A 16,524-nucleotide genomic window follows, 5' to 3' on the forward strand; every position below is an offset into this window, starting at 1 on the left:
CTAACTTCATTTTTTTGGAAAGATATGGTTGGGCGTTAAGCCATCTTTTAGATATGGGTTAAACAACAAATTATATTTACAAGATAAACTGAGTCTCTTTTCTCCCCCCACATTGGCTGTTATGTGATAGTCTGTTAATGAAGGTAGCTTTTCTGTGGAGCAGCTGTTGGGAAAAATCAACTCTGAAGGCAACTTCTACCAGAAGGACAAGAGATAGAGAGTTAGAAGTCCCTCTTTCCTACCAATATTTTAAACACATAAACTTTTAATATTTATTCTTAAAGTTTTAAAACTTTATACTTTCATACTTTGGACCTTTTACACTTGGCTTTGAACTCAGCTGGTTTTGCTTTCTCATAACTCTTCTCTTTTTATATTTCTTTATCAAAACTTTTAAGGAAGTTTCTTAAGGCAAAAATCAATTCAGTGATGGTATTTCCCATTCTTGGTCTAATAAACAGTCCTATTTCTTGATCCTGTTATGAACCGTTCTGTTCTTCATCCTGTTATGCCTGTTGCTATGACTACAAGTTGACCCTGGCAGCAAAAACGAATCAATCTCTCATTTGTGCATCTGACCATGAGCCGTTGCCTTCTGAATTGACAACCAGGAGTTAAGGAAGAGTACAAAACCAGGCCTGCAAAGTAGAGTCGTTACTACGGCTTTGCAGTTGTCCACCAGTTTATCCCTGTTCTCATTTGAGTGCGTATGAGTGTGTCTTTGACGGAGAAAAGTCTATTACTGTTTCTATACTGGTGTCTCCGTGTGCTGTAAATGCACTTGGCATTGGACATGCTGCGGGGGCACCAGCAGGAGTGTAGCTAGGGCAGCTCAGAGCTGGCAGAGGCTACAAAATCCACTCGTGGAGCAGAATTTTAAAACTTTCACATGCAAGCACAGTTACTGAGTCTATCGAGATACTGTTGTTCTTCTCTTTTTATAAGCTGTCTACCAGATGGTCTAACATTTTTAGAAGCAGTAAGTTCCCACTGAAATCAGTGGAGCTGTAGCTGGAGTTCAGTTACTAAGGTAGATACTTAAATGTGAGTTTAGATACGTGGGTTTCACAGGTTTGGTCTTGATTTTTCATATTATAGAATTAAAAGAGTACCTTTGTGTTTTAACATACAGTCCTAAAAAGTATTTTTACTTACTTGCACGCTTTCCCGTTATGTACTGATGGCCGTTTTGTGTTTAAAAAAAAAAAAAATAATAAAAAAAATTAATGCTTGTTTCATAGACATTGAAATGGGTAGAAGCAATTTCTGTTTGTTAAGAATTTTCTGGACTGCTCTGAATGTCTTCTGAGACTTATGAAGCAACAACATTGATTTCCAAGCTTTCTCGGGGTTGATATCTCCTGGTCTCTGAAATACAATGTGTTGTTCTCTCTTCCCAGCTGTTCATCAAAACGAACCATCTCTCAGAAATTTAGTTGTTAGTTTTGTTTGCTTTATCGAATACAAATTTGTAAATGCTTTCCCTTTAAAGACTAAGTATTCTTCATGGATTTTTGTTCTTTGGTCATATGTAGCCTGTCTTTGTGAGGGACTATTTTTTCAGTTAGTTTCTGGAACAGCTATCTTCAGGCACTTGCAGATGCTGTATTCTGACTTAAACTTGCCTGCCAAGTGTTCTCCTGGTATGGACGGGGAGAATATGGTTGGTTCTCTGTCAGTCATCCAGCTGTAACGCTGAATACATGTGTCTGCATTAGCATATGTGCAGAAGTTATACTTTTAGACAACTAAAAGCTTCAAAGAAATTAACATTCGTAGAGCAACGTGCAAGGTCATGGTTGATGGAAAACCAGACACTGCTCCTTTGTGTAATTGTTAGCAGTTGGAAATTTTCTGACATCTGCCTGACTGCAGTTTAACACACGTGGATGAAAAAAACAATGATAGAAGCAGATTGAACCATGTAAATAGGAATTCCCAAGTGGTTTCTGGATCAAGAAGTCACAAGGGAAAAACTTACACTTGAGGAACCTCCAGATTCCTCAACGTTGATTTGTGTTTAAAGAGCTTAAACGGAATTTGCTGGTTGTCTGCATAAAAGGAATATGAGAGACTCATTATCAAGGAAACGTGTTTTTAGTTGTTCTTTCTTTACTGTTGGAAACTTTAATCTACCATTATGATTAACAGGACAATCTAGAGGCAAAAGACTCAGATTTAATCTTTTGATTCTTAAGTATATCACTGTGATATCCAGAAAAAAATGCAGGATGAAATCAGCCAACTGGTCTGTTAAGTAAGTGGATGCATTTGCTCATGCCTTTTGTAAAAATCAGCTCTGTATCGTAGCACTTTTCGGTATTGTTTTAGGGACGTAACCTTTTGATTCCTGCACTTGCTGTTTGTTCCCGGAACAGATTATAAGTCAGTTTTGGTGGATGGAGGGTTACTGTTTGTGCAGGAAGGAACAAGTTGATGCTGAAGTCTGCGTGTATGGCATGAAGGGTGGCAGCACATCTTTTCAGGATATTGGTGTGTTAACTTGGATGTCCAAAATTTCAGCAGTCATCTGAAATTTAATTGTCTAGTCAGAGACTTGAGCAGGAAAATGAAGCTTAGAGGTTTCAAACAAAATGTATGATAGCAGCTACACATTTGTTACCGTTTTCTACTTCTAGTGTCTCCTAATCCTGCCAAATGTCTGGATCCACCTGCAGCCTAGTGTGGCTAAGGAATTTATGCAGCCTTTTCTCCCTTTGTGTTGTGGCTCTAACTTCTCCCCAGGCAGCATCCACCATGTGATGGAAGCGTGTTGTCCACCAAGGAACGGGCAATAATTGAGGAGGTGGGTGGGGAGAGGCTGTTACTTGGCTACAGGATAGAAGTGTGAATGTGGTGGTATCAGCCACATGCAAAGATGTCAGGGTATTTTAATACCCTTGTTAATGCTGACTTCAGGTTGTGAGATCCTCAGTTAAAAGCTTTGGAATATGTTTGGATTCCAAGATCAGCACGTTGGCCTAGGATGTGTTTTAGGTCATCGCAGCCATTTCTTTAGGTTCTTGGATCCCGATACAGAGTTCTATGCTTCATTCTCCTGTCCAGAGAGATGAGTTCTTTGTATATTGGTCCTTCAGACCTCTTTGAAGCTTTTTAGTGGATCCATTTACAGCTTGATATTTCATAAGTTATAGAAAATTAGGTAGGTCCTGAATGTGCTTCAGATCCAAAGTCCCGGGGCAAGTGGATTCTTTCTTAACTTGAATTTACTTGCATTTTTAAATAGAGCCTGTGAGAAAGGTGTGTACGAGTTGCCCAGTGGCTTGCTTATCAAATACTTACATTTTGATTTTTGTTTGCTTTGTTTTATATTTCCGTTTTAGGCAGCTTCTGGACACTTCTTGGACAAACAATTACATTAAAAATATAAACGCTGGAAACTTTAGTGCTATGGATATTAGGTATATTTAAATATAACCAAGAAAATGGGCCCAAGCTGGCGTTTTCAGATGTTTTCTTGTATGCTTCTAGTTACAAAGAACTCTTGCTGATAGGCTTAAATAATGAAAACTGTATACACTTTTACTGCTAAAAGCAATGTCTGGAATTTGAAAAGCTATTTACTAGGCAGAGAATACAATGTGGTTGTCAATTAATTGTCATCTTGCTGCCTCCAAAACCTCTCTTGGGTACAATTTATTTTACATTGCCCAGCAAGTGACCTTCAGGTTTCTTGTTTCAAAGCATGCATGACTTTGTTATGTCTGCTGCTGATGTTGGGCAAAGCCTGAGCATGCTGTTTTTCAAGGGCACCATGCTCCTCTTTAAACAGGAAAAAAAAAAAAGTAATTGTTTCCCTCCTTCTGTTTCTCCAGGGTTTTGGGTTTTTTTTACTGGTCTTCACATATAATGATGATGTTGTTCTTTTTTTGGCCAGCTACATGGTTTTATCAGGTTGTTTCAAGGAAATCTGTACTCTTCAGACTTGTTCTCCCTTCTTTTTTGAACTAAATGTTTTCATCAATAAATTTAGAAGTGACTGAGAAGATCTATGTTTCTTATAACTCATTGCAAGTTAATTACATTATGTGGTAGTTCAGCTTCATAATAGTTCTTTAGATGATTAAGTCTTGTTTTAGCAATTTGATTAAAATTGTTAGAATGCAACAGTAAGTGTGGTAATGTGTTTGTGTATCACTATCTTTATTATAGTACTTTCCTAATGATTTAAACAAATTATTTTTCAGATATTAGTGTCTAGAGTTATTGCCTTTCTAGTTACATCTCTCTAGTTAAGTCTGCTTTCTGATTTAATTATTCTAAAAGAGTGAAACTAGTGATCCATTGTCGCAAGTGCAAGCCATTCCTCAAGTCAAGGTTGCAAACATAACATCTTTCTAGGTGCTGTCTCAGGTCTGTAGGACAGGCAGGTTAAAGGAAGCAGTGGTGATGAAAGTGATTTTTACCCCTCTCCCCTTTCAAAATTCTAGCATCTATCCAGTTATCATTGGACAAAATATCTAAATATAGGAAAACGTAGTTTACAAACCATGATGCAGAAGAAAACATAAATCAAAACCTGGGTATCTTAAAAATAAAAGTAACAGCCGTTTGTCAAGTGTTTTTGGCCAGTGGGATGTTATCCTATGTTTTTGGACTGCAGGGCTCAGTTAGTATCAATATACTAAAACATGTATGCTTTGTCTTCAAATAGGCTAACCGACCTCCAGCAAAGCTCAATCTGTTAACCTGCCAAGTGAAAACAAACCCAGAGGAGAAAAAATGTTTTGACCTCATATCACGTAGGTTTGTTGTTTAGGTCTTTTTACTTGCAGCTAATATCAGAGGGTTTTGCGTTAGTTCTGTAGATGTCTCAATAATCCACTTCAACATTTTCGCAGTTGTAGAATGCTTCCCTTTATAAAATGCCCTTCCTATGACAATTTACCATTTAACTTATTTTAGCATAATGCAACTAACTGAACCTATTTCTTAGGAAAACCACTTGTTTTTAAAGCTTTCTTTGCTCCTTCATTCTGTATCATTTTGTGCTGCTCTACAGCAGAGTAATAATATTTTTTCCTGTGACATCACTCTTTATATTGAAAATGTCATAGCTGATTATCTTGGAAAGTTATGACTTTTGTACAAGATCGAAAGAAGCTTTTAAACCATGACAAAACTTCTTAAAATTTAAGCATAGTGGTTGCTATGTAACTGAAGAAAATACTGAAAACATTTTTAGTTTTATCATCTCATAACAAAGGTGAGATAAAGAGTCCACCTATTAAAAGCACCAAAACTGAATAATTTTGGGAACTGAACGGGGTGATACAAAATTGTATAGTAGAATATTTCCTTTTTTTCCTGACTGGGACATTCAATAAAAATACATTATTAAAATATATATCTCAAATTATTTGGGGAGAAGAATATAAATCTGTTCCTCATTTGTTCCTTTGCCAGAGCATAAATTTCTTCTCTGTTTATAAATTAAAGATATGCTACTTATGTTAATAGACTAGTACTGATGTATGCAGTATATGGATTTTCCATTTCTGCACGAGCAAGTGGTCTCTCCTGTTTGCTTTGCACTTTCTTTGTTGATTACCACATCACATTTTGCCCAATATCAGCTTGTCACAGCATTATCATTTGTCCATTCATACATATGACAAGGCATAACCTACCTCTCAGCCTTCTCCAGATCACTTTTTCTACTTTGTTTTACTATAGTTTTAAAACATTCCTTGTTTTTTAAAAACTGCAAATTTCTGTGTCATGGCAAGATAGAAATCTCTTATTCTTTATCTAGCACTTTCCTTTCTGTCCTTTCATGTATCCTCACTCTCTTAACATTTTCCATGTTTGAAAGTATCTTTTAATGCCTTTTTGCCTGAATATTTTTCAAACTTTAGGAATTTTCAGCCTAGAATACCTTTTTGCCAGTAGCTTTCCCTCTGTCCTTCTCATCAATTATTCTCACTCCGGCTCAATCACCACTCTCATATCTCATATCTCATTTGTTTCATAAACTTAAAATGCGTTGTGCTTTTTTTTTTAATAATACACTATGATAACAATGCTTAGAACTATGAAAGTAGTAGTAAATTGAAATTTTTAGTCTTGATTTAATTAAAAAAGCTTATTCTGATTGTAATTTGGACTTTGGGTGTGGCAAATTTGTTTTGCCATTTTTGATTACTGTGGTTTTAAGAGCTCAAATCTTTCTTACATACACGACAAACTCAAATATGGACTCTATATTTTACTCGTAAACACCTCCTCCCCCAGCAGAACTTCAGACTTGTGATTACTGAGGTTATATCTAGAACATGGAAAAATGACTATGCTCTTGCTTGTGCGATAGAAGCACAGCACTGAAGAAAGGAGTTTCTGTTTAAAGAGCAACAAGCCACCTTTTGTAAACACGGGTGTAAACATAGATGAACCGTAGGTAGTAAGAGTGATAGACTTTTTGCCTGTCAACACTCCAGTGATGACACTGGAAAGCTCAGGAGTCACACGTCAATTAATTTTAAATTTTCCTGAGAGATTTTTGCAAAATCAGTTTTTCAATATATTTTTTTTTTTAATCGGTATGTGAATTATTTATTGCGCAGATGACAGAACGTACCACTTTCAAGCAGAGGATGAACAGGAATGTCAAATGTGAGTTACTTTGCTAATTTTAGTTTTGATACGGGTGTTCTACTGTGACGTTACCTTGAACTTTAGAAGTGCCGAAACATTTAATAGCAAAATATTACTGCCATTTTAGATGGACATCTGTGCTACAAAACAGCAAAGAGGAAGCTTTAAATAATGCATTCAAAGGAGATGATAACACAGGAGAAAATAATATTGTCCAGGAACTGACAAAAGAAATTATATCTGAAGTCCAGAGGATGACTGGAAATGATGTGTGTTGTGACTGCGGAGCACAAGGTGACTCAATTAAGCATATTTCTAATTGGTAAAAATTCTGTGTCTCATGAGAGTATTTAAGCTGATGTTTTATGCTTTCACTTTTACTCCTTATCTCACAAAAGATTATATACACATAATAGAATATGCTAAGAATTTAATTGAACTATTTTAGTAACATTAATTTGCTATATGCATATTGTCAGTGGGGAGAAAAGTTACTAAGAAGCTGATTTTTCTCCCATGTATTTTGCTAATTGTAACTTTTGCTTATATAAATCAATTGAACTTATTAGCCCATATTTAGGTAAGACTGGACAGCAGTAAAATACTTCAAGCATTTTCCTAATACATTTCTCTCTTCCCCCCCCCGACTTTTTATGTTTGACTTTGAATGTGAGCCAGGGAATATGTCTAAGACTGTGCTCATTTGGAAAAGAATGCACCTGCTGACTGCGGTTTGCAGTGTTGGTTTTGTTGATCGATGATTTTGTACTTTAATCCTCTTCAAATTATTTTTTAAATCCTGCTGTTTCCTGTGTTCTTTTATGTTACAGAGGCACTGCAGGACTTAGGGGTTTTTTATCTGAAACTGTAGCTGAAAACTTCAGGTCTGAAACTGTGTGCACTTTATAAATCAATAGTAGCTTAGAATCATAGAATCATAGAATTGCTGAGGTTGGAAGGGACCTTTAAGATCATCAAGTCCAACCATTAACCTACCCTGACAAGAGCCACTTCTAAACCATGTCCCTAAGTGCCCCATCTACCCTTTTTTTAAACACCTCCAGGGATGGTGAATCCACCACCTCCCTGGGCAGCCTATTCCAATGTTTAATAACCCTTTCAGTGAAAAAATGTTTCCTAATATCCAATCTAAACCTCCCCTGATGTAACTTGAACCCGTTCCCTCTCATCCTATCACTTGTCACCAGGGAGGTCAGCCCCCATCTCTCTACAACCTCCTTTCAGGTAGTTGTAGAGGATGATAAGGTCTCCCCTCAGCTTCCTTTTCTCCAGGCTAAACAACCCCAGCTCTCTCAGTCGTTCCTCATAAGGTTTGTCCTTCAGACCCCTCACCAGCTTTGTAGCCCTTCCAGCAATACTTCCAGCAATAGATACTGTATAAAACTATGGGAAGAGTCAATCCTGCTGTCTTTAAAGGAGAACATTCTAAATAGCTACTACCAAACCTTTATCAAGTAAATGAATGTCTGTATCTTCAGAAATTAATTATTTGTCTGGAAGTTGAGGGAATGTTATACCAAGAATGCAAAATACCAGGAGAAAAGACAAGCTAGGGTAACAAGAGGAGAGGGATGAGCCTTAGTATCTTTGAAATAGCTGAGTGAGAATTCATTGTAGTGTGGTGCTGTATGTATACTTCAGAATCACTGCTGCTTCACTTAGTCTAGAGTCTATACTTGAAATAAAATTAAAAAAAAGAAACCTGTAGGCATTGTTATTTCAGGTTGAACTGCACCAATACCCTCAGTTGAGAACGTGACACCATTATATTGGTGGTGGGAAAATGCAGTTCCTGAAAAGCCGTGTGAAGAATGACAAACTGGACTGTTTGAACAGCTCCCCTGGAGAGCAATGTCCTTTACAAAAATAAAAAAAATTTAAAAAAAATTCACTACTTTTGCCACTAAAAGATCCTGGTTTGTGTTTCCCAATAGAGTAAATGTAACTATGTAAATCAAAGAATGGATAATTCATGTACAGGAATCTTATTTTACTGAATTTCCTTTCTGTATACTACATTTTCCAGAAGGAAATAATTACCTGAATAAATTTTAATTCTGTGGGTACTTTCTGTTTCAGATCCTACCTGGCTTTCAACAAATTTGGGAATTCTAACTTGCATTGAATGCTCAGGAATCCATAGAGAACTTGGTGTTCACTATTCCAGAATGCAATCACTTACATTAGATGTGCTGGGAACATCTGAACTTTTGGTAATCAAATTGCTTTAATTAACTTAAAAATAGTACTATAAAATACTTCCAACACAAGTATACTTCTGTCACTTTAATGATATGTTGTTCCAATCTTGAAACAGAGATTTATCCAATCTCTGGATAAATATAATTTAAGAAAGCTTAATTCGTCAAGTGTGAGGGAACCTCCTGGAATTTAGTTTCTTACTGTAAACTTTGCCTGATCTTAGAATTCAAATTAGTAGAGGCTTCTTTTTTGTGTGTGTGTTTCCAAGTCTTTTTATCCTTGGTTGCTTTTTAAAAGAACACAGCTGTTCGACATATTAATGTGCCTCAGATTAAAAATTGAAGGACTTCACAAATACTTATTCCATTAATTATTTAGCATTGTTTTAGAAGAGAACTTTAATCCTCAAAGGATGAAAATGTATCCAGCTTTGCTACACAAAGAGGTTACCAGGTATTAGCTGCTCTGTGACAGTTCACATGCATGTTCTTACCCAGCACAAAGTATTTTTGCATTTGTTGTGGGAACTAGTGTCTTGATAGATTATTCTGCAGTTACTTATTTGTGTATTAAATCATAGCTGAAAACTGACATCCAAAAAGGTACCTAATTTGTTCATGATCATTGACATAGTAGCAGAATTAGGAATCAGAAACAAAAAGTCCCAACTCCCGTTTTCCCTTGTCCTTCCACTAGAATTTGTGTGGCCAATAACTGAACGTGTTTATTGAGTTGTGGATTACTTTGTTTTTCTAACAGCTTGCAAAGAATATTGGGAATGCTGGGTTTAATGAGATTATGGAATTCTGTCTGCCAGTTGATGAGACGGTCAAACCTAATCCAAGCAGTGATATGTAAGTAAAAGCCACTACTTGTGAAAAAGGCAGGCATTTAAATTAATATTGTTTAATGGGTTGTGCCATTACGGTTTGCACCGACAGGCCATGGAAGAGGTATAATGTCTTATATATAGCCTTATAGCCAAGGAGTAAACCTTTTTTTCTGATGCTCTTCATGCCTGTTTTATTGAACTTAGATTAGCTGATTGTACCTTCCCTAATAGAAAGGATTATTTTACCAAGTCTCTGAATCATGATTTGTGGGACGGAAACAAATTAAACATGACTTGTTGGGAATTTTAAAGACACACAAGGGTAGGGATTAAAAACAAAGCTATTAATTTTGTGCTATTTAAACACAACTTAGAAATTGGAATAAGGTACACATTTTACCTAAAAGATACTGAACACCTAGTGTTTAGAAAGTACATCTAGGACTTAAGTCCGTAACTATGTGGAATAAAGACAGAACATTTAATTGAATTCCTTGAAAACACTGAACCGTAATGGCAGAGACGCAGCAAGGCCAGCTGCCTACTTGGCTGGATACTACTCCACCGTAAAAGAGCTAGTAAACGATGTAGAAACAAACCCAGAAGAACTGGCTTTGGATGAAGCTCATTTTACATTATCTGAACTTTCACCATTCTGACAGAACCAATGTTAAACCACACAGTTTAAATATTTTTTTTTACTCCCACTATCCATAATACAGAATATCAACAATAAAAATTAATAATTTTACTGAATGCTAAATCTATAGTATAGGAAGACTTCTAAAAAATGACATTTTAAAAAATCATTTAGTTTGATACATCTACATATCAAACTTCAGGGTTTTTTTAATGGAATGAGAACCTGAAGACAAACACTTTTTAAAAACTTTGAAGGAATACTGTCATATGCTGTTAGGAATAAGAGCTATCTGTTGATTCAATTTATTATTTCTATTTTTTTTCTTTTTGCCCATTATATAGTATCTAGATGATAAAGTATGGCTTTGCTAAATGTCTTCTGTGTAATGTTGTGTGCATCTCAAGAGCTGGTGAGGAGTTATGCCTTTGGGAGATATTCAAGCTCCTGTCTTGCTCTGATGGGAAGAGGAGCAGTCATTTGGTAGTTGGCTATCAACAGCTTTGATCTATCTTCTGTACGTGGAGATGGGTAATCTTGATCTCAACTTCACACCAGAGTTCAGAGGGGAAAATTCACGCTCTGTCTTCGTATTGGATATTTGGTACATCTTCTGTAGCTACATTTCATACTGGAAATACGAGACTGCATGTCTTACATGCATATTGAAAAGAAAAATTATCATAATGAATGAGAAATAGTCTTTCCCATATTTTATTTCAAATGACTTGCATGTATTTATGGAAATTCTAATGTGTATCTTCTGCTAACAGTTATAGAAGTAAATTATATTCAATTTCAGGAATGCAAGAAAAGATTATATTACTGCCAAGTATATTGAGAGAAAATATGCAAGGAAAAAGCACGCTGACAATGCAGCTAAATTGCATGCTCTTTGTGAAGCGGTCAAATCAAGAGACATTCTTGGATTAGTCCAAGTATATGCTGACGGTGTGGATCTCACAGAAAAAATTCCACTGGCCAATGGCCATGTAAGTGTTGTAAATTTTATTGGACAAATTGTAATAAGTGCAATATGTTTTCTTTAATTAAAAAGGACTATTTTGTCTTATTTGAAACACTGTTCTGAACATTTGTCCTTTTGATTATGTAATTTAACAATAACAAAAGAGGATATTAAATAGTTGAATCTAAAATTGTTTTCGAATACTACCATATTTTAAATGTATTAAACATCAAACATTACATTAAATGTTTGATAATCCATTTGTTTTCAACCCAATTGTTTGTTTACTTTAAAGGAACAAAAGGGGAGCAATAAATGTCTTCACAAGAGATTTTTTTTAATGGTAGCATGTCTGAATATTTTAAAATTTAAATAGTTTTAATTGATCTAGGTCTTAATAAAATTTCTGCATCTCTGTAGATCAGAAGAATCAAAAGCGTTCTTTTATTTTGTTCTTAGGAGCAAGATGAAACAGCACTTCACCTTGCTGTTAGGTCAGTTGATCGAACATCCCTTCATATAGTTGACTTTTTAGTGCAGAACAGGTAAGTGTATGGAAAGGTACTAAAATGTAACTGATACTGCTTTTATGTCAAGTATACAAATACTAAAACTAATTCTAGTATTTGCAAATGTAATTTAGTTCTTTAAAAATTCTGTAATAAGAAAAGTTTATTAATACAGGGTAGGAACTAAGTTTAATGAGATTTTTTTCTTCTTTCTTGTACTCCAATAGTGGCAATCTAGATAAGCAAACATGTAAAGGTAGCACAGCCCTGCATTACTGCTGCCTGACGGACAACGTTGAGTGCCTCAAACTGCTGCTAAGAGGGAAGGCTTCTATTGAAATAGGTAAAAGGGTAATGTGTACTTCAATTTCATATTTGTCACTGCTTCAGATAAGAAACAGTGAAGGTGGAATAAGTGCGTTTTCTCCTAATTTGTTTATCATAATACTGTGAATATAATCTTCATTATGAAAAAAATCAATATTCACTGTTTATTTCAAGTTTAAAATTGACTTATATATTATACATGCTTTTTGAACACATCTAGATAAGTACCAAGATTTTCAACTGATACCTTATTGCTGAGTTACATACTGCCATTTCATGGCTATCATTCCATATAGATGGCATGTTGAGTTGCTGCTGCTTGTCATGGTCGGAGGCTTGGTATGAGGTGGACCTACATATGAAGGAAAGAGATGAATTTTAGAGTGTGTTGGTCAACACACACAAAGTGTGTTTCACTTTGTACATGGAAGTTTGTCTTTATCTTTAGTAATGGGTATGTTAATAGTGACGCCTGTCATCATAATTTTCTTTTCTTGCTGTAATATAGCTAATGAATCAGGAGAGACGCCACTAGATATAGCTAAACGCTTAAAACACACTCACTGTGAAGAGTTGGTAAGTGTTGCATCTTTCTGTTTGTTTGTGCATTTATAAGCGGAGTCACATCTGGATATTTAACAGTTTACAGTTGAATATTCAATGAATATATTCCAGATGAAAGAGTTGCATGCTTAGGAATAGTTATGTGCTTTTAAGAAGAAAGTTATATAACTTTTTAGATGCTTTGGAAATGCTAAACTTCTTGGGGCCAGGGGATGATTCTGTTCGAGCTATTAGTCCCAGATCCACCAGTGTCGGACATCCTGTTGAAATCTGGTCATTAAAGTACTTTTTATGGGTTAAGGCCATGAATGAAGGCCATATTCTTGTCGCCCAGAGAAGCCGTGGATGTTGCTGCCCATGGCAGGGGGGATGGACTGGGTGGTCTTAAAGATCCCTTCCAACCCAAACCATTCTGTGATTCTATGAAGAGAAGGTGGCTACCAGCGCTGCATTTGGTAAGCAAGAAAAATGGATTAGTGGGGTCACAGCTTCTTGATAAGTGAGTCTGATTTAAAAAACCACCTGCCATTGCAGTTAACGTCTTTGACTTGGAATTTCTAAATCAAGCGAAATAGGATGTGGTGCTTATTATCAGAAAATGGAGAATGGACCTACAATTGTTAATGAAAAGCCTATTTGCTTTTGATATATTTGTGTTGTGTTTGGTCACAGAGCTTAATTCTTTAAACTTGCCTCAGTGCAGTGACTTTCGGGATTACTGAAAACTGTTTTTAAGATAGAAGTAATATTTGTACTTAGAAACCAAGGTTCCTTCTATATGTGATTTTTGTTTGTTTTGAAATACGTTGTTTTAAAATAAGTACTGCACATAACATACGTATCAACAGTGATCTTTTTTCCCTTAGCTTACTCAAGCACTGTCTGGAAGATTTAATTCACATGTTCATGTAGAATATGAATGGCGGTTACTCCATGAAGATCTGGATGAAAGTGATGATGATGTGGATGAAAAGCTGCAGGTTTGTATCAATACGCTATTATTTTTCTGTACACGTATCTGTGTAAGCATGATGTTCATAGTGATCTCAATAACACTACATTTACTATAGGTATGAAGACACTGTGAAATAAAGTTCTGTAGTAAAATGTAGTAGCTTAAATTTTAGTTCCTTACTTTCTAGTTTGTCTTCTTTTTGCTCTTTAATATAAGGTATAAAATGTATGACTGTGTGGTGATGATCAAATTACAATTAGCCAGATGTCATATCTTTTTCTCAAAGGAGCCAATAGTTTGTTTCAATACATCAGGAATATTTAGATCTGCTGATCATGAAGCAGAACTGACATGAGATAGGAAAATTGCCTTTACAAAGAGAGGTACCTCATGTTTGTTAAACAGCTCCAGTCGATGCCTTTAATTTTGGAAGAGTTTATGCATTGGCTTGTCTTCAGTGGAACTAAAATTCTGCATTAAATAAGCCACATCCTTTAATAGCAGAGTAGGGTCTTTATTCTGAATCTTCATGTAAAAATATTTTTGTTTTTCTCCCTTTTCATACCTGAAACTTCTGGTGGTGTTGTGGTGCTACTGGGTCCAGAGTCACAGAATGCTTGAGGTTGGAAGGGACCTCTGGAGGTCATCTGTTCCAACCCCCCTGCTAAAGCAGGGTCACCTAGAGCCAGTTGCCTAGGACCATGTCCGATTGCTTTTGAATATCTCAAAGGATGGTCATATTACAAGTATTACAAAGTATTCCAGTAGCGTAGGAACTTCATTGCGTTTTCAAAATTTAATTTCCCAATTTGGGGACCAACTTCAAAAAGTATTTAAGCACCTAAACATACAGATAGGGAACAAACTACCGTGTGTTAATACCTGAACAACACTTCATAGAATCAGAGAATTGCCTAGGTTGGAAGGGACCTTTCAGATCCAACCATCAACCTAACTCTGACAAAAACCATCACTAAACCATATCTCTAAGCCCTATGTCTACCCATCTTTTAAATACCTCCAGGGATGTTGACTCAACCACTTCCCTGGGCAGCCTGTTCCAATGTTTAATGAAGTTTTCAGTGTAAAATTTTTTCCTAATATCCAGTCTAAACCTCCCCTGGTGCAACTTGAGGCCGTTTCCTCTTGTCCTGTCGCCTGTTACTTGGGAGAAGAGACCGACCCCCACCTCTCTACACCCTCCTTTCAGGTAGTTGCAGAAAGCAATAAGGTCTCACCTCAGCCTCCTTTTCTCCAGGCTAAACAACCCCAGCTCCCTCAGCTGCTCCTCATTTGACTTGTTTTCCAGACCCCTCACCAGCTTTGTTGTCCTTCTCTGGAACTGCTCCAGCACCTCAATGTCTTTTTTGTGGTGAGGGGCCCAAAACCGGACACAGGACTCGAGGTGAGGCCTCACCAGTGCCGAGTACAGGGGGACGATCCTTTCCCTAGTCCTACTCACCACACTGTTCCTGATACAGGCCAGGATGCTGTTGGCCTTCTTGGCCACCTGGGCACACTGCTGGCTCATATTCAGCTGGCTGTCGACCAACAGCCCCAGATCCTTTTTCACCAGGCAGCTTTCCAGCCACTCTTCCGCAAGCCTGTAGTGCTGCATGGCTTGGATTTCTAGGGGACAAGTAATTTGAAATCACGTATAGGGTCCTAAATACTAATGACATTCTGAAACTTTCATAATTTGAAGTATTCCATATAAATATTGGACACATGTTTTTGTTCTTTTTGTGTGTTCAGTGTTAAAATTGCTTATGCCTTTTCTGCTTCCTTTATAAAGTGCAAAGAATACACAATAGGTTCTATATTATTTGATTTTCAGATGTTAGCACAACCTTTTTTCTCTTGAAAGTAGCTAACAAAAACCCTCTTCTGCTCTGGATAATGAAATTTGACTTTTTTCTTTCTACAAGTTTTAGCATTTTAATACTTCTCTTGTAAATCCCCCACCTCAGCTAGGGCATGAGTTGCTAATAATTAATAATGTAAAACCAAATCTTATGCGTTGGGGTTTTTTTTGTTTTCAGAAATATTAAAACCTGACAGTCATAGGTTCATTTTCCTTATCTTCACAGAATGGCTTTAAAAAATGCTAGGTCGTCAGACCATTGAATTGACTTAATGTTTTGGAGACCAATTTTGAGATCAATAAGTTTTCTCTGTTGCAAAGTACCATTTTTGCAAGATATTGTCTGTATAGGATTATTTTCCCCATGTCCTATCTCTTTAGTCCCAGGTAGCTCTTACCTCTGGTGCTTGACTTGAACTAGAGTTAGCAAAGAAGAGCAAATAACATGTCACAAGCCATCCCTTTCAAAGCTCAATTGCTACCTTCTGAGAATTTTCTCAAGATTTTTCTTGACAATTTTGGTATCTGCGCAAGAATCTGGAATCCCTGAGCTTCTAATTCCAGTTCTTCCGGGTGGTCTTTTATATTATATCCCAGTATTTATGTATTCCTATATCACCATCCAGATAATAACAGCAGTAACGACCTTTTTGATAAAGCAGCTTGAAACTTTCTGTTATGTTTTAGAGATTTAATTTTTTCAAGCTGTAAAACTGTTTGGGTATTTACAACTAGATATCTAGGAAATCCCTTTCAGGGATGCTCTCAATTTGTATTTTTTGATGTGTTTTTTCCCCTCACTTCCTTCATTGTTGCCAGTTGCCTTCTGCAGTTGAGCGTTCTCTTTTTGGCTGGTCCCTGAGCTCCACCTCGTAAAGGAAGCTATTTGCTTCTCAGCAATGATGCTAAAGCAATGAAACCGCCCACTATTAATAGGCTTATACTACAGGGACTTTTGAAAGGAGATTAAGGACTATTAATCACAGACTAGTGTCTGTGACTACACTGAATGCAGTGGTGAGTACTGC

The 16,524-nt window shown here is 36.5% G+C and overlaps 1 protein-coding gene across 2 annotated transcripts in view; it reads left to right on the forward strand.

Annotated features, from left to right (window-relative positions):
- The window catches only part of ASAP2 (ArfGAP with SH3 domain, ankyrin repeat and PH domain 2), a 90,535-nt gene that overhangs the window by 59,386 nt on the left and 14,625 nt on the right, over window positions 1-16,524 (forward strand). For both annotated transcript variants that reach the window (XM_054193950.1, XM_054193951.1), the window contains exons 12-21: window positions 4,676-4,763; window positions 6,585-6,633; window positions 6,743-6,909; window positions 8,716-8,849; window positions 9,598-9,692; window positions 11,113-11,302; window positions 11,737-11,822; window positions 12,014-12,129; window positions 12,622-12,689; window positions 13,544-13,657. In XM_054193950.1, coding sequence (XP_054049925.1) covers window positions 4,676-4,763; window positions 6,585-6,633; window positions 6,743-6,909; window positions 8,716-8,849; window positions 9,598-9,692; window positions 11,113-11,302; window positions 11,737-11,822; window positions 12,014-12,129; window positions 12,622-12,689; window positions 13,544-13,657 — 1,107 coding nt within the window. The remainder of the gene's footprint in view (window positions 1-4,675; window positions 4,764-6,584; window positions 6,634-6,742; window positions 6,910-8,715; window positions 8,850-9,597; window positions 9,693-11,112; window positions 11,303-11,736; window positions 11,823-12,013; window positions 12,130-12,621; window positions 12,690-13,543; window positions 13,658-16,524) is intronic.

Source organism: Rissa tridactyla, chromosome 3 (assembly GCF_028500815.1).
Source record: "Rissa tridactyla isolate bRisTri1 chromosome 3, bRisTri1.patW.cur.20221130, whole genome shotgun sequence".
Taxonomy (NCBI): Eukaryota; Metazoa; Chordata; class Aves; order Charadriiformes; family Laridae; genus Rissa; species Rissa tridactyla.